Source organism: Lytechinus variegatus, chromosome 10, assembly GCF_018143015.1.
Source record: "Lytechinus variegatus isolate NC3 chromosome 10, Lvar_3.0, whole genome shotgun sequence".
In the NCBI taxonomy this organism is placed as follows: domain Eukaryota; kingdom Metazoa; phylum Echinodermata; class Echinoidea; order Temnopleuroida; family Toxopneustidae; genus Lytechinus; species Lytechinus variegatus.
This window is the reverse complement of record NC_054749.1, coordinates 5,884,594-5,908,920: the sequence shown is the minus strand read 5'-3', so window position 1 is coordinate 5,908,920 and position 24,327 is coordinate 5,884,594. Positions and strand designations below refer to the sequence as shown.

The following is a 24,327-nucleotide window of genomic DNA, read 5'->3' as shown; positions in this document are numbered from 1 at the left end:
GTATGCGTTTGTGTGAGACTGTGTAACGCTATATTTGTGTGTGGGGGTGAGGGTTTATGTAAGATGTGTATAGAACAGGATTTATTGGGTGTGAGAAGAAGTACTGTTTATGAGGATGAGTGAAGTGTTTCTGTGTGTGTGTGTGCGTGAGGGTGCAAGTATATATGTGGGTGTCAATCTCGGTCACGTGTGTGTTAAAATATCCTTCACCATACTGAGCGATCTCCCTGCCTACTTATCTTCTGTATTACAAGCATATACCCCGGCATATACTAGCATTGATCATTATGTATACTCATGAATGCAAGATTTATTGCATGCCAGCAAACATTCTCCATTTTCCTGATCATTAATCACAAAGTATTGATGCTACTTCGTTGATTAATTCCTCTTTATTTCAACAAACATTCCAGCTGCCAGACAGTGAGATGTTTGTGTGAAAATAATTGCCGTTTGAATATCTCTCATTTTTTTGATTTTGGGTTTCATAGGATAGATCTGTAGATATTGGTATTAAATTCACCAAAAATATTGATAATTTTTAAAAACTATTTTGCAAACAACTGCTCTAAAATCTTTATATAAAAATAAACGAAGACAAAGAAAATAAATTCTTCTTTAATGTCTTAATTATCCTTTGATAATGAAGCTGTTTTTTTTAAAGAAATCATTTCCATGCCCGTTACTCCTTGATAATCAGCTTTGAATATTTTCGCGACTTACGTTCTATTCTGATTCTGATTTGCAGGAAAGGTGAACTGAAAATATGGGAGAAATTCCAGTTTGGCATTAACAGGTACGAGATGTATTCATACAACAACTCAAGGATCGAAGACCTCCTGCAGTATCTTCGTTCAGAACCATTATACGAAGTTGGTAAGTCAGTTAACTGGGTTTTTTTTTCTCGTTTCTCCAACCAGTGAAGCCCCTCACTTTTTTTTGTTTAAAGTCCATGTAAAGATAAATACCAGTTGATGTAACGATCTCAAAATGAGTTTGAACAGAATCCAATAAAATGACCACATTGTTTGTATGTAAAAAAATATATATATGTGCCAAATGGCTCTGGAAAAAAAAATGTGTAATTACTAAGAAATGAGCAATATAAACATGGAATTCCATAAAATGTCTGGTATGTTTCCAAACGATGTCCACATATGCCAACATTGTGTTAGTGATTATCAGAATTATCGGTTTTCACCTAAGGTTTCATGATTTCGCCAAGAGAAGTTTGGTTCAATGTACCAGAACTAGATCTATGATACGATGGAGGCATTTGACCTTGATTTTAAAGATTTTCTCATGAAATAATTTATGGTTTGCTGCAACTACTTTCTTTTACCTTTAAAGACTACACTCATATCAGAAAAAAATACTTTACCTTTCAACCTTACTTTCTCGCCTCTCCATTTCACTCCTACCTCTATTCTTTTCAAGGGCTCATCACATGGTGCACCGTAAGCATATTCAGCGATTTGTCCATACCACCTTGCAAACCTTTAAACACCATTTGCAGATCTGAGAATAACATGGTGTAAAGTGCACCCTCGAATTTTAAGATTATTGTACAGTATAGCTTTATCGGTTTGTAAAAGAAAAATACTACATCTGTGGCTTGTTTAATTAAAAAAAGTACAATAGAAAACTAGAATTTGACTGGCTGCTGTGCCCTGTTACCAAGGTTGCCGCCGTAGATACCATATTAAGGAGGTTTTGCTCAGCGACGTACAGAACGATTCAAGAAAGGAATAGATTTATCATCAATCCCCGTCATGTCAAAGAACAACCAAAAAAAGTCGATAATTGGTGAATCAAAAAAGCAGTTTTGTCCATGAACCCCAAGACTGAACAGCTTTTACGGTTCACTAATAATGTCGATGAACACTTCGGAGTTTGTCATTGTCATGACGAGCATTTTCAATATATTTACTCTGTTTTCGATTCCTCCGTACCTCGCTGAGCCAAAAAATCGATTGTATAAGATGCCCACCTTCGGTCGTTCTTTTTTCGATGGGCCCTGTTCTCGTAAACCCATGTACTACTTCTAATTTACCTTAGTACATGTGTTGTTTTTTTGTGAAAAAATTGTTCGTCTCAATGGGTTTTCACTAATCTCCATATGTATAAATTTCAGGTGCGCGCAAGACTAATCCAACTCCCGGTTTCAGCACTACTTACCATAGGGTTTATGTATTCATTCGCGCCTGAGTTCTATTTCTATTTTAAATCTGTAGCAGTCTTCCATTCAAGAATCTAAGCAGAAACAACCAGTTGGAAGTAATACACTCGTGTTGCCGGTTTATCAATTCACCTACCGTGTTTGCCATTCACTCGTATTGCGTATATACTCACTGGCCGTTGTTAAAGCAATAAAGATCAGTGTCTCTTGTCATTAAATCCAAGCCGACTCTCGATGCCTGGCGCTGATAATGCAATTGGTTAGGGTAAATCGGTCGTAATGATTCACGGGTTAGGGCTTTATGAAGACGTATTGCAGATAGCGAGGACGGTCGTAAACCTGTTACACTATCGACGGTAGATGTTGATGTATCCAAGATTAGGAAGGAGCTGAAGAATTAACCATTAAGATAGAACATCCCAGGTGACCTGAAGGTAAATGCCACTTGGTCTATACCACTTCGTCCACCTTCCGTTTGGTCTCTTCCAACATGGTCTAATCCCGCTTCGTCTACAACAGTTACGTCTACCAACCATTTGGTCTAATTGCCATTTTAGCCCATTTACCATTTGGTCAAGTTTCCAGTTAGGCTGTAACCATTTCGTCTTATATCCACTTGGTGTGCCTGTTACACCTTTGGGCCTTTGCAGATAGGTGAGCTGTTTATGAGTTGACAAAGTAAGTATATGACTAGAAGACGAAGTGAAAATTAGACCAGCTGGTGACTACACTAAATGAGAAGTATAGTAATTGGATATTAAACCAAGTCAAGTGTAGACCAACTGGTGAATAGACCAAATTGATAGTAGACCACAAGTATGAGCTTAGACTTTACTTTATAAGAGTATCTAAGAAGTACACTAACTGATTGAAGACCAGGTGCCCGTTTCATAAAGGACTTGCAACTGTTGTAACTTTGTCATTATGGTAACTACCGTGGTAACCTTGCCATCATGGCAAAGTTACAACAGTTGCAAATATTTTATGAAACGGGTCCCAAGTGTTAATAAACCACAGCACACATGCACGGTCATGATTCTGTTATCTACAGTAGATATTGACGTAGTAGTATTGTATATGAGAACAGAACTAAAGAATTAATGATAAGGATTTGGATTCTGACTCAACTCTTCAGTAATCTAAGACCCTTTTCTCATACTAAACGATGTATCCCTTAGTCGCTGATTTAGCACTTGAGAACATGTTCCCCTCATGCGTAAAGCTTTGCGTAAGTGTACGGACTACTTCTTTGAAAACTGAACGACCTGATAATAATGTTTTCGTGTTTATAGATGAACGAAAGAGCGTTAAAAATTTAAACTGATTATCGATTTGAAAGACGATCATTTGCTCCGGATCAACGAATTAAAAGGCGGAGTGTAAATTTGATATTTGACTGATAACATTTTTCTTATTGCATCTGATTGCTTATAATGGTAATTCTTAGGTTAAACCAGAGGGCAACAGACGGTTAAAATTAAGACTGATAGCATTATGTGTGTGTGTTTTTGTGCGAATGAAAGTGTGTGTGTGTGGATGGGATGTGTGTAAGGGAGAGGAGAGAGAGGGAAAGAGACACAGAGAGATGGAGAGACAGAGACAGAAAGACACAGATAGTATGCACAGGTCTAGAATTTGTCAGGCGACATTGAAAACTCAAGTATCGTCAAGGGCTGTCGAGTGATGTGTACCATTCCACGGAAGCCTCCGGCGCTGTCCACTTCCACAGCTATATTTCGATGGTCATTTTCCTTGATATCGAATATACGTACAAGATAAAACTATGCACCGGTTCGCATTTGACTATAAACATAAAAGAAGTTTATAGTCTTTATTATTAACCGCATTATCGCGCGTTTGACCTTTATGCTGCATGGGATGGCACTTTGGCGGGTCGTTTGATTGGTTTACACGCTGTTCCCTTGGTTACGGTTATATATACCGTGTACAATAGTAACGTTGCATTGACGCTATTTTTGAAATCGTTGTGTCCATGATGCTATCCAGTTATGGACATTGCTTGAATATCAATTTTGTCCAAGATCACTTCATTTTGAGGATGCATTCTTAAGGTCTTGTTGCTTATTATGGCATGGGGACAAATCTCAGGACAGGTTTTAATTCCCACCTTCCAGTCTCTTTACTGCCATAACTCCTTGTTAATACATCTCGGTAAAAAAATTCGGTCGTATCCACTACTTTGGGGTTTTGAATACGCTTGATATGACAGTTATTATCATTCTTTGGAACTGCGTCTAGCCATACCCCCCATCAATTTTCTCTTTCTTTTCCTTTCCCCTATGTATCTATCGGTCCTCGCTCTACATCTACTCTCCTTTCTTTCACACAACTATCATGTCTATGATCCATTCTTAGGTTATGGTTGTACTATTTTCCCCTCAAATATTCCTTTTATTGCAATGCATTTCATTGATGTTTCTGCGGTAGTCACGATAGTTCTAATAACAGCCAATGTCCCGGATGTTGCCTGCACATGGAACCTATACGCCCACCCATATTATGAACTCGTTCTGAATGCAACCCTTGTGTCGCGGTCACACTAACGAAACCGAGTACAAACCGACCGATGGACTGTCATTGGAAATAACGTAATAGCTTTGATCGGTCTGGAGTCAGATTCGCCGATATGACTTGCTATTTCATCGGATATTGTTTTACAATAGCCCGGATTAGGGATCCGATCGAAACTGACACGCCCCATCCATCACAGTGCATTTCTGATTATTAGTAGTTCGTTGCATTGCCATTGCAGTGCGCACTTTGACCTTCCATTCCCTTAATTGCGTAATCTTCATAGAATCCCTTGCTAGCTCCGTTCCCTTCGATTTATGTTGGATAATGTGAATGTCACCCCCCCCCCCCGAACGAGTTTGGTGTTTGTTTTTATATATGACATTTAATTCATTGCCGCCTCCATGTTTCGGTATTAAGTACATTATCTTATTTTAATATTCCCGATATTCCCACGAAATATTTTCATATGGCAATCTATAATATATCTTCGATATCATACAAACTAGGCGCCATCTTGATTCAAACTCTTCGTCTCACATCAGCCGTAGATATAGCGGATTATTCTATCTTTAAATCCAAGGTCAAGGCTCTTACAGCCGTGTCCACACTTCCAGATTTAAGCTTTATATACTTGATATAATTGATGTATGATTTCTATATATACCATCTCTTGCGTGGACGACGTTTGCATCACTCATTGTTGATAGCTAAAAGAATCGCTGTTTAAACCATGATTACAGTGCTAAAGATAAATACCAAAATGAATTCGAACAGAATCCAATGAAATTACCACCGAAGTGTTTGTACGTATAAATAAAAATAAAATTTGTGCCAATTAAGCTCTGAAAGGAAATGTGTAATTGCTGAGAAATGAGCAGAATAATCACGGAAATCCATCAAATTTTTCGAAGCAATATTGATACACTTTCACACGTATGCTTTTCTGTGTCAGTGATCATTAGAATTATTGATTTTAAGCTAAGATTCCACAAAGATAACCTAGGTCCATGCATTAATGTACCAGATCTAGATGTATGATATTATTTTCTAAAGACTTTCTCATGAAATAATTGTTTGCTGCAACTAGTGTCTTATCTTTAAGCATTATAGAGTGCTGTCGCTGAATAGTATTCCTCTAAACTGTAGGCAATGTTGCGATGGGTCGGGTTCCAGCGGACTAACACCTCCACGCCTCCCTCCGTCCAAAGTGGGAGTAAGAACACATCGTGCATATGGAGACTAAGTGAATTACACATGCATTTCTAACAAGCTAATAGGATCGGTGGGCCTGTTTTCCAAGAGATGGATTCATGAGATTGGGAGCCATTATTGGTCCCTTGTGTCATCTTAAAGGAAACACACCGTGGTTATTATATGTATTTTTCATGTATTCGTTTGATTAATTTTTATCTCATTTTATTCTCATCTTTCCCTATTATTTTTTTTCTCTCTCTTTATATGGACCCCTTGGATGGCCAGTAGTGTCGTGATGGCATCGCTGAATATGGGTTATCCAATCGATTAATTTTTGTTTCTCTGTTTCATAATGCCGTAATACTACTACTGCGTCTGCGGCTGTTGCTGCTGCTACTTCCACTACTACTACTACTACTACTACTACTACTACTACTACTACTACTACTACTACTACTACTACTACTACTACTACTGTACTACTACTACTACTACTACTACTACTACTACTACTACTACTACTACTACTACTACTACTACTGTACTACTACTACTACTACTACTACTACTACTACTACTACTACTACTACTACTACTACTACTACTACTACTACTACTACTACTACTACTACTACTACTACTGTACTACTACTACTATTACTACTACTACTACTACTACTACTACTACTACTACTACTACTACTACTACTACTACTACTATTACTACTACTACTATTACTACTACTACTACTACTACTACTACTACTACTACTACTACTACTACTACTATTACTACTACTACTATTACTACTACTACTACTACTACTACTACTACTAAATTACAGGGATTTAAAATAAGTCCACATGGACTGTAGTTAGGGACCAATCGAATTCTGGATTTAGTTTGAATCCTTAAGATTTATTTTCAAATCTCGAAAGATTTACATTGAAATCTTTTGAGATTTAAATTTAAGTCTTTAGGATTAAAACTAAATCCAGAAATCGATTGCTTCCTAACTACAGTCCATCTGGACTTATTTTAAAACCCTGTAATTTGACCATTTTATGTACCAGTAACCAAATATAGATTACCAAAACGCAATTATTTTTCACAATTATACTGATATTCGTATTCTTATATCATTACTTTTTGCTGTTTTAATACAGATGAAAAATCGGGAGGCACACAGGTGAAGATGGTCTTAACATTCAGAGATGGCGGACAGAGTTTAATGAAACCTTGGAGGTGAGCTATTTCATTTGAAAGATGACATTGAATTAAATTATTATAAGCCTGTTTTGAGCTGTATTGCTAGTTATAATGTTTCTAAGTCGTGTCCACGGTATTCGTCTTTCATATTCACTGATTATAAACTCTAAAAGGTATTAGTCAAAATGACTATTCTGTCGGTCAATATGTGCACGACCGACAAAATTGGTCAAAATCAACCAAATTTCCGTCAGAATTTAACCAATAATGTGGTTGATTTTAACAATTTTTCTCGGCCGGACGCAATCATATTAACCAAGAAAATTGTCATTTTGTCAAATTCTTTAGAGTATAATGAATATAACTATTGAAATTATATCAATATATTTTGTTATAGTTTGTGATAAAATTTAACGGAATAAATTTATTTCAACTTGAAGCAGGTTCGCTGTCATTATATTTTCAACTTTGATATTAATGCAATCTTCGTCAATAATAAATTGTTCTCTCTCGATTTCGTCGAAAACATAACCCCAAACTTCCCGAAGGAAATATCGTGTTCTTATTTTCTTTGACTAACGCTCATTGTATTTCAACCCACGCAGCCAAACGAACATTCATTTCGCAAAGGTTAAGCAAACATGAAATATGAAATCTGAAATCGATGTTAAAATCCTGGAGGATTGTGTCTTAAGAGATCTCTGTTTATCTTAATAACATGTATGTACAAAATGTCATGTATCTTATAGGCATTAAATGTGTGGTGCTTTAACTTCCTTTCTACACAAAGTGTAAAATGATATTGTAGTTTTGTCACTGTTGAAACTTGGGCTAATACTGTGTCCATTGAGTAATATCTCCATTTAGTGACTTGTTCTATTCACCAGTTTATTGGGAATGAAAATGAAATCGTTTTCCACCATTAAATGGGAAGCGATTAATCTTTAAACTTTCTCTATCATATTAGATAAAATATTCAGGTATTTACCCCGTGCTCCAGTTTTACAAGGGTTTGAAAATATCATAATCGGGTCCTAATTTGTTCTTTTTTGTTATTTCTTTGGCGTTATTGTTTGGTAAGTACTATTTCAGTTTGTACAAGCGCTTTTCGCAGCACATAATTATATGCCGCATTTCAAATTTATTTGTTATATACTGCAAATGTGAGGATTAGAAACCGGAAGACGTTTTAGCGTTTAGAAACCGGAAAACGTTTGGGTAGTTAAAACCGGAATACGCTTTAGCAGTTAGACATCAGCCGACGCTGCAGCGTTAGCAACCGGAAGAAAGTTTAGCGGTTCGATACCAGAAGATATGTTAGCGGTTAAAAACCGAATATGCTTTGCGGTTCGAAACCAGATTATGCATAAGCGGTTAGAAACCAGAAGACACTAACTTTAGCGGGATTCTCGCTTAAAGTCGCGGCTCGGAATAAGCAGACTCTCGTTTCGTACGAACACCATTGATATACTACTTTACTATCTTACTCTGATGTTAAACTACTATTCTTGTAAGGCGTCGTATACAATAATTGCTATTAATCCAAATGTATCAACCAATACATAACAGATAGGGTGAAGAAATATGGAAAATTACTTCTATTCGTATTTCTCTCTTTCCGCCCCTGTCAGCCCCCCCCCCCTCTACTCTTATTATGGCCCAAAGAAACTTAAAACTATTCTAGACCAAGGAGCAACATATCCAAAGTTCCTATTTTTTTTTGGGGGGGGTGATGTTATTGTATTAAAAAAATATTTTTTTATCATTTACCCATACACCAACGATGTTTGTATGATTTTTTTTTTGGGTGGGGGGTGGGTGTGGCATAAATTGCGTGACCGAGATCATAAATGGACTTACCGAATGACCGAAAACATCATTCCGAAGTGAATTTAAAAACGATTAGTCAAAATGACCATTCTCTCGGTCAATTATGTGTCCCATCTACAAACTCTGTCTAAATGAATTTATTTTGACTGCTTGAATGCCAACATTCGATGGAAAGTGACACGTAAATTGTACAGTGGTCAGGTCTGAAGCAGCGTCGATAACCGCATTAATATCATAAAATATATTGGACGATGGATTTACATAATCTCGTTTCGTCGCGACAGCCTTTTAAGATGCGACTTCAGCCCATCCCGCATCCCCGACTGGCAGATCCCATAAGACGTTTGATATGTGTATTACCAGATGAAGGCGTACTTGAGTGGGGAAGAATCTATTTAGCGAGCACTTGTACTATCAAGATGGTTATTTATCTTACGGACTCGGTAGGGGATTATCCTAGAAACGAGAGAGGTTAGGTAAAGCCCCCAATGGTCGTTGTCTGCGTCGTCGCATTACATTGCGGATCTCGTCAACATCAAGGCTGCAGTCAAACGACGGCATCCGTCTCCAAACCGACCGATGGTATATCATTGGGTGTAGCGTAATAGATTTGGTCGGTCCGGTTTCGATTATGTCAATGTGACTGAACCTTTAAGCACTGTATTACGTATCAGTCATCATGACTTCGAATCATTTCTAGTTTAAGGTAGTTTGTGCAACCATTCAGTGCGGACAATCATTATTTGCAGAGCCAAAATTGACCATGTATGTCGTCAGCCTGTAGTTTGTTCTACTCGGAATGGGAGTGACTCGTTTATTTTGACGAACAAATGGGTCGATCGTCGTCTTCTGACACGTCATTCAGAGTCACGTTGAATTCGAGTCACACTTTTTCTTTTCTCAACATGAAGTTGACCCCAAGCGAATGATATTTGAAGTAAAAGTTGACTAGTTATCACTGTACTCAACGATGATGTTCGAACCTTAAACTTGCACAAGACGAATAAGGAAATGAATGTTTATTCCAGAAAAGACCTTTTTCTGGTGTTTACCTAGCATTTTAGCCAATTGCAGGGGGCAAGGGCATGGCCCTTGGAAGCTTGTTAAAGGTCTCTGGACCAAAATTACCTTCGTTTTACAGTGACACCCCCCCCCCTTTTTTTTTGCTTTTCACATTTACATCAGTTAAACTAATCGTTCCCAGGGCCTTTTCCAATGCGGAACGGTTTTAAAGTAGGTGGGGTGGGTGCTCACTCGAAAGCAGGGGCCGCTGAACGGTTTTCAAAGTGGGGTAGCCCGGGAGGTGGGCTGAGCCAAAACTGGGGGGCTTACCATGCAAAAAATCACAATCTTATGGTCATTTTTACGTTTTTGTACACGGTTTTAGAAAAGAGTGGGGGCTGAAGCACCCCCCCCCCGCTTCCGCGGCCCCTGTAGAGGAGGGATGAACGTGCTTAAAATCACAACTTTCCACAGCCCCTACAAAATAATGGACAATCGAAAGGGAAAATTTCTATCAATAATATTACAAATAGCACGCACAGAATAGAGCTGTACTTGTAAAATATGATGACCAGATGGTATGCTTTCACGTAGGTGACGATTCGAATTTCGGTTTTATGAAACAGCACGAAACCCTGTTGGGGGAGGGGAGCTGACCATAATTAATTAATTTTTAAGTAATTTTTGTCTTACCTGCGAAGCAAAGTGAGACTATAGGCGCCGCTTTTCCGACGGCGACGGCGGCGGCGTCAACATCAAATCTTAACCTGAGGTTAAGTTTTTGAAATGACGTCATAACTTAGAAAGTATATGGACCTAGTTAATAAAACTTGGCCATAAGGTTAATCAAGTATTACTGAACATCCTATTAGAGTTTCATGTCACATGACCAAGGTCAAAGGTCATTTAGGGTCAATGAACTTAGACCATGTTGGAGGAATCAACATCGAAATCTTAACCTGAGGTTAAGTTTTTGAAATGTCATTATAAAATATATGGACCTAGTTCATGAAACTTGGACATAATAGTAATCAAGCATCACTGAAAATTTTGTGCAAGTTTCAGGTCTCATGATTAAGGTCAAAGGTCATTTAGGGTCAATGAACTTTGGCCGAATCGGGGGTATCTGTTGAATTACCATCATAACTTTGAAAGTTTATTGGTCTAGTTCATTAAACTTGGACATTAGAGTAATCAAGTATCACTGAACATCCTGTGCGCGTTCAGGTCACATGACCAAGGTCAAAGGTCAATGAACTTTGGCCGAATTGGGTGTATCTGTTGAATTACCATCATAACTTTGAAAGTTTATGGATTTGATTCATGAAACTTGTACATAAGAGTAATCAAGTATCACTGAACATCCTGTTCGAGTTTCAGGTCACATGATCAAGGTCAAAGGTCATGTAAGGTCAATGAACTTTGGCCATGTTGGGTTTTTTTTGTTGAATAACCATCATATCTCTGTAAGTTTATTGGTCTAGTTCATAAAAAGTGGACATAAGAGTAACCATGTATCACTGAACATCTTGTGCGAGTTAGTAGTATTCAAAGTCAGCACTGCTGCTATATTGAACCGCGTAATGCAGGTGAGACGGCCAGAGGCATTCCACTTGTTTACGTTTTTTGACACTGTTATTGAAGCTTAAGTCATGCAAACCAATGCTCGGTCCTTCAGTCTAGCAATTAACTACCTATTTCTCGCAACAAAATAACATATAAAGACGACCGTAATAATATTATAGTTTGCAGTCGATTACAAATAAGATTTTTGCAACACCCACAAGAAACAGAGAGGGGAGATCGGGATAGAACAAGAGAGACGAAAGGGGTCGAATATCTCTGACCATGTTCCTTAATTGCCCCAACAAGTGCCATCGTCCGATCAATTTCATGTCTCACCCTAATAGCTTCAATAAACTAACTACCCGGTAAACATGATGCATGTGTACTGTAAACGTATCCCAAGTTTCCCCGCTAGCGTGCGTGTGACATACGAGTATCTGAACATCATCCACTACATCGCCTGTGCGGGGGACTGCAATGTAACCGTTCGTTCAATAAGGGAGATTACATTGCATAGCTTGGCTGTCATCATCCCGCTGGAAGAGCTTCATTTAGTCAAAGAGGTTTTTTTTAATAATCATGTAGTATACAATCATAGGTAGCGATCCAGAAGGGGGGGGGTGGGGGACATACACATCCCCCTGAATTTTTTAATATTGAGTTGCATTGTCCCCACTAAGCAGTGTTGCCAGATCCGAGCTGAAGAAAATCCCCAAAAGGCACTCGAAAAATCCCCAGATTGGATCCTAAATCCCCAAATTTGTAAAATCACACAAATTTCTGAAAAAGTGAGGAAATTTATCATGGTTTTGCCAAAAATAAGTTAATATGTGTTTATTTGTTCACACCATACACAGCAGATTTTTTTTCCTTCTTTTTTTTAGGTTTCGATGCAAAGTAGATTTGCAATCCCACCATTTATCATCGGTTGAATTGCAGATGATCTACACTCATAGAGATATATACAAATTAGTATACATCTCTATGTCTACACTGTAGCTGCGATTTACTAGATCGCAAATGTATTAAGAGAGTATTTCTCTATGTATTTTAACGTCATATTACTGAAAAATAATGAATCTTGGTGCTTTTCATCAAAACCTTTAAAAATCCCCTAAACTGCATGAAAAATCCCCAAATTTATTTCAGTCCCCAAATAATTTTTCCATCCCCAAAGGCTTCTCAAAATCCCAATTTTTTCAAATTTGGGGAAGGAGATCGGCCCCAAATGGCAACACGGCCACTAAGAGGGACCAAAGATCTTTCGAAATCACCGCGCATTGATACAATAATCTGTGCATTTCCTTAAAGGGGAAGTTCACCCTGAAGAAAACTTTGTTGTAAAAATAGCAGAAAAAATAGTAAAAAATATTGGTGAAGGTTTGAGGAAAATCCGTTAAAGAGTGAGAAAGTTATTAGAGTTCAAAATTTTGGATTTGTGACGTCATAAACGAGCAGCTGCCCCATGTGTTATGTAATATAAAATGTATGAATTTCAAATTTTGTATGGTTCCTTATGACTTAATTTTCTTTTCTTTTCATGATCGGGTGTGAAATGATTTGTCTATTGATATACAAAAGTTACAGTGAAAACCATTTTCAATTTTCTGAGAAAATGACATTTCATAGATTTTTTACCATTCGCTATGTAGGAATGCTGCTCGCATGTGACGTCACAAATCAAATAATTGAAATTCTAATAACTTTTTAATTATTTGATGAATTTTTCTCAAACCTTCGGCAATATTTTTTATTATTTTTTCTGCTATTTTTACAATAAACTTTTTGTCAGGGTGAACTTCCCCTTTAAAAGAGAGGAGAATAATGAAATAGATGGATTTTTTTTGTTTCTATATTGATGTTTCTTGAGGTGTCCCATTGGATTTCTTTAAAAGTTACTCTTTTTTTTACTCCCAGGCTGCAACTTTTAGAAATTATAAAATAATAATAGTTAACATAGACACCCATGTCCAAATCCATATTTATGTTTATCTCTTTCAATATAGAACATGGATTCATAAGTATAATATCTTGAAACGATACACAACCTTTGATAGGATATCTATCCCCGGTATCTACGGGAGGGAACTCTAAGTGAACAGTCGAATTACACCTGTAACATTTCCCAATGCTATTCAGAAAACCCTGGAGCAGACAACGCAGAATCTTGACGATAGATGGCGCAATATCAGATTCAGAGTTTGAAGTGATTGCGTGAAGAGAAGAGCGGGAAACCTAATAAAGCATGAACAATATTGGCTCAATGAAAGAGCTTGGGGGTTATTTTTAAACAATATTTTATTTTCTTCCTCTTTCAAATCAGTAGGTTTACAATCACAATTCATATAGATATTCTTTGCATGTATACATTAGATAAACAAATCTATCAATATCAATGAGATTACAAAATATTCTTAAAATGATTACAAATGAAGTTAAACTGCCCAATTTCTCTTCTATAACAATGTCAAAGCAGAGGGGGAAAAACCCATATCAATCGACAAAATAAAAAACAACATAATTTGTAAATAGATGACTTATTTCCCTGCATAGAATAGAAATAATCTCTTTTGAACATATTACTTGTACAAAAATAAAAAAGGATAAAAGATTATTTTAAAGGTTAATTAGGGGGAAGGTTATTATCCTAAACATCATGGACGCCTCCCTCTCACGTCCCTGGTTGGATTACTTCAAATCTTTCTTAAACGATTCCCCTTTCCCCCCCCCCCCAAAAAAAAAGTCTCATGACCGGGTAAAGGAAGAAAATTTAAGTTATTTCCTTGGTCTCTTCGCTCGCTTGAGACTTTTTTCATCAAATCCCCATGCCATGTTCTACACCATCCATTTTTTTTAAATTACGCCACATTTTATGCCCCATTTTAACGCCACATTTTAAATATAGGTCTGATCAACATTCTTTCTACTTTTTTCTGTTTGTTTCAGAGTTCAACGTGAATACGAGACTTTACCAGACCACTTTTATTTCTCTGATATAGAACGTCATAATGCCGAGGTCTCTGCCTTTCACCTTGATAGGTAATTACTTGCCATTTGATTTTTAATAATAAATAAACATCTTTAGTACAGTAAATATGATATAACTCAGTTCATACACTTACTCATTCAATATTCTATCCAAAATGTGAGAAAAATATTGATCTTGACCGCGAATACGAGAGTAAAAGAATGATTAGAATGAAGAGGGAGAAATGAAAGAAAATGAAGAAGAATGTGAAAAAAAAGAAAGGAAGAAGAGGAAGAAGGAGGAGTAGGAGAATAATAATAATAATGATAATAATAAAGAAGAAGAAAAAATGGAGAAGGGGAAGAGGATGAGAAAGAAGAAGAAAAGAAGAGAAAGAGAAGAAAAGGATAAGAAAAAAGAGAAGAAGAAATAAAGAGCATTCATTGAGTCACCTTAAAATGTATATACTATTTATAGGTCTTTTATACTCATCAAATATCAGCTACATGTATATGCAAGGGTTGATTTGGTATCTTTTTTATAAATCATATATGAATTCAATATCAATGATTGACTAATTTGCAAAATCAGTCAATCCTTTCCTGAGTATAGATTACAGTGAAAACTTTGAGGAACCGAAAAATAGGGGAGAAAATCGGACAGGTAACCTTCGACGTACAAAGTATGTAATTTGTAAGAATATTTCAACAAACCGTATAGTATTGTAATAAATACTAAATACGAATATCTGTTTTCCCCATTTCCTTTTCTTTCAGAATTTTAGATTTTAGAAGAGCGCCCCCTGTCGCCGGTAGATGGTTCAACATTACCAAGGATCTATTTGAGTTAGCAGATCCAGCATTTAGAAAAACGTTTTTTCGATCACCAGGTAACAATCTATTGATGTGTTTCTTTTCTCTAATGCAAGGTGAAAACTTAAGAGTTGTAAATTCCACAATATTATAATATATCCTTAATTTCTTTCCCATCATTTGATACAACGTATGAAAAAGATATGTAGATTAATAATTATACACAATTATTCAACATAAACAGCTAAGTACATCTATCTAATTGCACTTATAATTTTAGAAAAAGATTTTTGATGCACCATGTTTTGAATATCAAGGTTTGAAGCTGTGGTATATGGTTAGCTTAAAGTGCGTATCTAAAGGCCTGGGGTGGTATTCTGAAAACGTTCTTATCTTTGTTCTTATCTTTTATCTTATCTCACTGAGATAAGAAGACGCTAAAATCATTGCAAATCGGTATTCTGAAAATCTTCTTAACGCGTTCTTATCTCTGTAAGGACTGCCCCCTTCTTATCTCCAACACGCCCATTTTTAAGATTTTACCAATCAAAATGCGCTTTATATTGGCAGTTTAACCAATAGAAGCGTTCCTTATGTGAAGAGAATATCATGGGCGCTGCGCGTTCACCGTTTCTGGCGCATTGCGCGAAATAGGCATTTTATACGCAATGACTGATTATTTCGAGACGTCCACGTGCAAAAAAAGTAAGAAAAGTAAATAAAGCAGGTACGAATAAAGAACAAAATATGAAGAAAGAAAGTAAGTAGGTATGAAAGAAAGAAGACAGAAAATGGTCAGAATGAAGCAGAAAAAAAAGATGAAAGGGACAAAGCAGAAAATAATGAAAAAATAAAGAGTAAACGGAAGAAAGCAAGCAAAAAGAATTCAAAAATAAAAAAGAAAGAAAATAGAATGAATAAAAGAAGGAAAAGGAAGAAAAAAATAGAACAATTATCCATGATAAAGTGAAGGAACAAAAATGAAGAAAAAAAAGAAATTAACTAAAAGGAATACACACAAAAATAGAAAAAGGTCAAACTAATATAAGATAAAATAAATTAACAAGGAACCGAAAAAGAAAAAAAAAGTCTAAAAAAAAACGAATGAAAGAAAGTTAGAAAGAAAAAAAAAGAAAGAGAAAAAAGGGAATAAAAATGTAAAAAGTGAAGGAAGAGAGAAAAAAAAATTAAAACAAAGAAATAAAGATGAGAGAAAAAATTGAAGGAAATTTGACGCAAATATGAAGACTACAAAAAGATAAAGAAAGAAAGGTAAATTCATAGAAAAAAGGAAATAAGGAAAGAAAGAAAGAAAAAAATGAAAGAAAGAAAGAAAGAAAGAAAGAAAGAAAGAAAGAAAGAAAGAAAAAGAAAACGAAAGGGAAAATAAAAAGTTGGGAAAAAAAAACGAAAAAAAATCAATGGAAAGAATAAAGAAACAGTTAATAGAAGAAAGACAGAGAGAAGAAAGAAAGTAAAGAAAAAGAGTAAATAAAGAACGAACGAAAAAAGAATGAGCAAAATAAAGAAAAAAAGAAAGAAAGTAAAAAAAGACACAAAAGTGTCAGAAAGCAGAAATAAAGAAATAAGAAAAATTAAGAATTATTAAAGAGAATGAAGAAAAAGGGGGAAAATGAAATGAATGATTAAAAAAGGAAAAGCATGTATAAAAACGAAAGAATGGAAGAAAAATAAGGAAGAAAAATAAAGATTACAAACAAGTGAAGGAAGAAAGAAAGAAAAAAGGAAGAGAAACGGGGGGAAAGCAGAAAAAAGACTCAGTAAAGAAAAAAAAGAAAGGGATAAAACGAAAAGGGAAAATAAAAAAGGAAGAAAGATGAAGTATAAATGAAACAAAGCAAAAGAAAAAAAAGAAATTAAAAGATTCAAACAGAACAAAAGTAAAGATATAAATGAAGAATGAAAGAAAAGAAGAAAGACAGACAGATAGGAAGAAAGACAGACAGATAGAAAGGAAGAAAGACAAACAGATAGAAAGGAAGAAAGACAGACAGATAGAAAGGGAGAAAGACAGACAGATAGAAAGGAAGAAAGACAGACAGATAGAAAGGAAGAAAGACAGACAGATAGAAAGGACAAAAGACAGACAGATAGAAAGGAAGAAAGACAGACAGATAGAAAGGAATAAAAAATGGAAAAGAAAGAAGGGATAGAAAAAAGAGACGGGCAAAATAAAGGGTGAATGAAATAAATGGTGGGAGGAATACTTGTGGGTACTTGTTACTACTATAGGCCATCGATTTTTAGCAAGAAAAACGCGGACATCGTGAGATGTGATAACCCTCTAGCTATCTTAAATATTATCTTAAATATCGTGAAAGATAAGAAAGAAAAAAGATAAGAACGTTTTCAGAATACCACTTATCTACATTCTGTTCTTATCTTTTAGCGCGCTTTGGTATTATATGCGCGAGTTGTAAATTTACGCGCTCAGCATTGGGTGGAGAGCAAGATAAGAACAAAGATAAGAACAAAAGATAAGAAAAAGATAAGAACGTTTTCAGAATACCAATTTAAGAAAGTGACGTAGATAAGAACAAAATTAAGATAAGAACGTTTTCAGAATACCGCCCCTGGTCACACCGTTCGAGCGTTGTTGGATCGGTCGTGGAGCGGTAGGGAAAGAGGGTCGAATTTCGCTCTCAAAATTGGGGAAAAATCGAAAAAAAAAAAAAAAAACAATCGAAATCGAAAATGGTGAATGGTAGTGAGAGGTGATGATTTTTTTTTTCTCCGCTCCAACAACGCTCGGGCGTTGTGACCATGCCTTGAAGTGGGAACATGGATCTATTGTCGCAGGAGCAAACGCAATAGAACAATTTAAGCTATTACCTCACCTGCCTTCACAGGGTAATTGATGATTTTCACGAGGCTCTTAACAATAAAGAATTAATTGGCTCATGTTTTCTTGACATTTCCAAATGTTTCGACTGTGTTAATCATCAATTACTCTTGTTTAAACTAGAGAAATATGGAATTTATGACAAAGAATTAAAATGGTTTTCTAATTATATCACTGGAAGAAAACAACTTGTTTCTTCAAAGGGTAAAAACTCCTCTATAAAGGAATTACCAGTAGGGGTACCACAGGGCAGTGTACTTGCTCCTGTTCTATTTTTGTTATTTATTAATGATATATCAGAAGGCCTTAATAATGCTGTATGCTCTATATATGCCGACGATGTAGTTATCTATGTTACTGGCGATAATATACATAATGTTACTATAGATTTACAAAATACGGTAAACACCCTAGATAACTGGTATAAAAGAAATCGTCTTAAGATAAATGTAAATAAAACGAAGACAATGTTAATTTCTACAAAGTCAACAGAATGTCTTAATATCTATATTGATAATGAACTCATAGAGCAAGTTCATTCTATCAGGTATTTGGGTATTATCATACATGAAAATTTAAAGTGGAATGACTATTTAAGACACTTATGCAAATCAACTGCTTACAAGATTTACTACCTTGGCAAATTAGCAAAATTTTTAAACAAAACTTTACTTAATACTATATATATATCGTCTATACAACCATGTCTCGATTATGGTGTCTCAGTATGGGGCAACTGCCCTAACAAACTGAAATTACCCTTATTGAGACTCCAAAAAAGAGCGGCCCGTCACGTAACCTCTAGCTATGATTATAATACAGATTCTGGTCTCCACATAATGAACAAACTTTCCTGGCAAACGATTGATGATCGCCGTGATTACTTCTTATCAACTCTAATGTACCAATGTGTCCACGGTCTTGCCCCATCCCGATTATGCAATGAAATAGAAATGTACTTCGACAGGCATGGATTGAACACTCGTAATGCTAACTCCCTTAATGTCGTACCACCAAAACCTAACATTCAACTCTTTTGTCAATCCTTTAAGTATGCCGGTGCCAAAGTATGGAATAAATTACCCACAAATTTCCAAAATGCTCAATCCTTAGATGTGTTTAAGTCTCTATACAAAAAATCGAAATCTAATACATGTATGTCATGATAATTCCCATCCCTGAACTTATATATTTTCAGTTATTTACATCACAATTTTATTCTGTCTATTCATAATTCACTTTTAGCCCCTGCTTTCTTTTTTTTTGCAATTGTTTATATACTGTAGTTGCTAAGGTTATACTTATACCTACCCTTGTTATTCATATAAGCCTATCTATTTTTTTCTTACCATTAATAATAAGATGATCAATAATGTTTTCATGTTGAACTTGTATTATGCTGAAATATGTCTTACCCTGTTCTTTGATATATGCCTATCTTTGTAATTACTATTTTATCATGTCTTTTTATACACCAGGACCAAGATGCAAAACAGTAATTTTATCTCTGATCTTGTGAACCTGTTTAAATATGTGTGAATAAATAAATAAATAAACAAATAAATAAATAAATAGGGAAAGAGGGTCGAATTTCGCTCACAAAATTGGGGAAAAATCGAAAAAAAAAACAAAAAAACAATCGAAATCGAAAATGGTAAATGGTAGTGAGAGGTGATGATTTTTTTTCTCTCCGCTCCAACAACGCTCGGGCGTTGTGACCATGCCTTGAAGTGGGAACATGGATCTATTGTCGCAGGAGCAAACGCAATAGAACAATTTAAGCTATTGCCTCTCTGTTTCTGGAACTTTCATTCTCACGATCATTATGAAAAATCACCCGACTTCTTTTACCCTTTTCATAAACCTATCCTCCAATTAGCCGCCTAAGAGTAATGCGGATAATTCAACAAAAATTGCGTTCATAAACTCCGAAAATAAGCCGCATTATTTTTACGAGCGCCCGTCCTGAAAAAGGCGGATAATCGCCATGACAACTGGACACGCCCCCTCCGATGCGGTTGTGTTGGAAAAGGGTGACCTTGTGACCGCACCATGGCAATTATCCGCATTATTTGGAAATGCGTTCATAAACTCAAAATCTTGTTCCGATGCTGCTATTATGCGGATAATAGCAGCATCAGAGTAATGCGGATAACTCTTGTCCTCCTCCAATTTTACGACCAAATTATGCTGCTATTAGCCGCCTAATTCATTTTAATTGGGTTTATGTTGCTATCTCTATGTTCTCCCCTTTTCTTGATTTCTTCAGCGAACAATGTGTGTTTTGTGGGCCATTGTTCCTACTACTGCGAGACCGAGACTGCAGTTTGCGGTAAGCCTGACATGATCGAAGGATCGGTCGCTGCCTTCCTGCCTTCTTTCAAAGCAGCTCCTAGAAAAACATGGCGACATCCGTGGAGGAGATCGTACAGCAAACACAGAACAGCCGTGTGAGTAATAGAAAACAGCTTCACTCATTCTTTAATGGAAATGGAGCTGTTGTTTATACACCTTGATAATTATATTTCTGTTGTGTTGTTTTGTGTTAATTTCAGGAGCACAAATTTTTAAGTTCTTTGTAACTTTTCAGTGATCCTTCCTCTATTCTTAATTATAATCACATGTGTATAATGTATTTTTTTAATATACTTCTTGATTTATATGTTTTGTATGAAGATTGTGGTAAATAACGATTAAATTCAATATTTCAATCTGTTTTTTTTTTTGTAACCATCCGGAAAAAAAATTTATATATTAGCATTTTTATCATGAGCCAGCCAGTAGATGGATACTCATGGCGCAGTAAAGACAAAAAAGAGAAAATAATGATAATACTAATAATATGCAACATTTATAGCTCTTAAATTCAAATGTTTCCAAGCACTACTTACTATTTGCTCGGTTTTAGCACAGCTACCCTGAATTAATAAAAAAATAATAATGTACATTTATATAGCGCTTATTACAGTAGTTTCTAAGCGCTTAACATTTATATCTTAACGTAATACATGTATAATTAAGGATTATGAAGAGCATATCGAATTGATTGATTACGTTGCAATTACAATTGGTCTCAATTATAACTGCACTTGTATCGGAACGATGCGCGCCTGGTCAACTAGGGGCAAAGTAATACACACATCACACACCCATACACACACAAATTCAGAGAATGATTGATATGAATACCAATTTTCATGATGTAGTGATGTAATAAGGACGATATAAAGAGATGCTCAGATACTTTATATTATGATTGATTGATTGATTGATTTTATTTGTCAGGTAACTATGAACAAGTACATGAAAATATGAACAGTAGTGTATACCTGGACAGGATTGCCCATGAAAGCCGAGATGGATTATTTCCAATGGGGTCCTTACATCAGTAATTGACAACAATGTACATCTATGAAAAAACACCTATAGAAATCTACAAACTACATCAATTAAGTCTAGACAACTAAATTTACACGAAGAATTGTAAAACTTAATATATAAAAAGATAGAAACAAATAAGTTTGCCATGAAAAACCATTTACGCAAAATATGATTAAAATAATTGTAAAACAGGTTGACTAAACGATCATTACTTAGATGTTGTGTGGGTGTTAGGATCAGGCAAATCGTTGATAATAAGAATAAAACTTTAAGCTGTTGTTCCTTAAGTAACGCCACATGTGTGTCCATTAGGATGATTGGGTCAAATGTCATCTAGGAGTCAAAAGGTCAAATGTTATGAGGTCACGTCCATCCTTCTTTGAACCTTTTGTGCAACTTGCTCTTATTTCTTTATTTCTACATCAATTTTGATCACACTTGGATCAATTTAGCCTTTGGTAATACCATACATGTGTTGTTAAGGAGGATGGGGTCAAAGCTTATCTAAGGGTCGAAGGTCAAGTTTTTTATTCGAATTCCTCTCACTTCTTTATTTCTGCATCAATTACACTTGGCTCAGTTTATTCTTGGGCGATAGACCATTGTGTTTTTGAGGATGATAAGGACGGTCAAAAGATCATACTGCATATTGATCGTGAAATCAGGAATGACTGGTGGTTCTTAAACCACCTTGTTTAAAACACCAAATGCATGCGCAGGGGATGCAGGATTCCATGAAAAGGGGACCCAGAAATTAGATTTAAAATGAGGAGGCGCAGTCTACTCTTTGAGCATAAATAGCATGCCCCTTGTACCCTTCCCCCCCCCCTTTGTACTCCTCCCCATGAGCGGAAATCTGTCCAAAAAGGTAGGGGGACCAGGGCCTGGAAAACTTGAAGGTTACAGGTTATCACCCAAAATGTAAGGTAATTTCAACCCCCAAAATGACAAGCAACAAAAAGGAGGTTTTCACCCAAAATGTTGGGTCATTTTAATCCAAAATACATGTATTTTGGATTAAATGGTGATGTATTTTTCTCCATCATAGAAGACCGAAAATAGTAGGGGGACATTTCATATTGTGTCCCCCCCCCCCTACTCTTTTTGGTAGGGGGACGCGTCCCCCTTGGGATTTCCGCCCATGCCCCTCCCCCAATTGACCAGCTTGACCGACTGTAAACATGGTTTGATTAATATTCTCCTCATTTTTCTATGTATGTGTATATCACTCTGAACTAGAAAATAAAATAACCAAGTGTTAGATAAAACTTACATGAAGCTACCAAAACAAAATGTTAAGCATTTGTTTGCTTTTTCCCCCTTTGCTTATTCACTCGCTTGTAATTATTCGCTATGATTCATTTCAAAGCTAATGAACAATGTAGTAGACGTTGGTGTCAGATTTCATCCATGAATGTATTTGCTTGCGATAGAATGGTTCTTTAAGAAATGCAACGGAATGTGGTCATTACGACCCTTTTTTCTAGATTGTATGTTAGCCGTTTCAAGATCATAATTATTTGACCAGAAGTTTTACCCTAAATATACCCTATGTCATTGGTATTCTGACTATTCTAAACGTTTTCTAAGAGCATAAATGGCTTTTCTTCGTCACATACTATAATATTAACAATTGGAAAATTCAAATCATTATCAGTAGGTCTATAGGTTAAATGGTTATATAATGCAATCGATTAATAGTCAAACTAGGAGACTGATGGGATCGCAATCGACGCAATTTGACCAAACTTATTTGTAGACCTGCGCCCTCTATTGAGAGAATTTTTCTTTCTTTTGCCCTTCAAATGTTTATTGAATAAGAATAACTTCGTGACTTCAGTTATCTGAACTTGTTGAAGAGGATTTGAATTTCTCAGGATATGAAATGAAGGAGACAATAGTCTGGTAATTAAGGCAAACAAAACGCTACTGTCGTATTGAGTGATACTAATTATGAGGAACTTCTTCTTCTGAAATGCAATTATTTATCACTTTCGTGAGGAGACAGAATGTCATGGTCGAAATGTCCCAGACGGATGGTAATAATTCATCATCATGTTCATAGGCAAAATTAATGTTCAAGCACGTTTCTGATATTTATTAGGAATATTGATTGTGATTTTCGAAGGTTAAATATTGGTCGGCTCTGAAAGGGAATTTCCCTGCCGGTGAATTAAGATAATTCGCTCTTAAAAAACAAGTTGCTTGCTTGAAACAGTTTTGCTTTGATATATAATCTAATGCATCCCTAACTTCTTTCATTTTATCTCTTTATTTATACCTTTCTCATTTCTTTATTCCATTCTTTTTCTCTCTCTTTCTTTTTTCCCTTTTTTATCTATCAATCCGTCATTATTCTGCGTTTCGAGATTTGCCGAAAAATGTCCATGTGTTGCAATATCTTTCACTCATTAATCATGTGGTATTATCATTTTCATTAATATTATTATTGTTATTATCATCATTATTATTAGTACAGTATTGTTGTTGTGGTTACTACTAGTACTATGATAATGATATTAATTATAAGGGTATATTTACCTAGGGTAGCCACTTCAGTTTCGAAAACTGTTCTCCCAGCGGGCCCTGCGATAATTACCCCAGCTAAGCTAGACTACCTATTCTCACCTATTACTACTACTACTACTACTACTACTACTACTACTACTACTACTACTACTACTACTACTACTACTACTGCTACTACTACTACTAGTACTACTACTGTTCCTGCTACTACTACTACTACTACTACTGCTACTACTACTACTACTACTTCTACTGCTA

At 35.8% G+C, this 24,327-nt stretch overlaps 1 protein-coding gene across 1 annotated transcript in view; it reads left to right on the top strand.

The window, feature by feature from the left end:
* The first annotated feature begins 752 nt into the window (after positions 1 to 752).
* LOC121423123 (extracellular serine/threonine protein kinase FAM20C-like) overlaps positions 753 to 24,327 on the top strand; it is a 51,048-nt gene continuing 27,473 nt past the window's right edge. Inside the window, exons 1-5 of the mRNA XM_041618412.1 lie at positions 753 to 876; positions 7,076 to 7,154; positions 14,463 to 14,555; positions 15,261 to 15,373; positions 20,429 to 20,609. Coding sequence (XP_041474346.1) covers positions 804 to 876; positions 7,076 to 7,154; positions 14,463 to 14,555; positions 15,261 to 15,373; positions 20,429 to 20,609 — 539 coding nt within the window. The 5' untranslated portion in view covers positions 753 to 803. The remainder of the gene's footprint in view (positions 877 to 7,075; positions 7,155 to 14,462; positions 14,556 to 15,260; positions 15,374 to 20,428; positions 20,610 to 24,327) is intronic.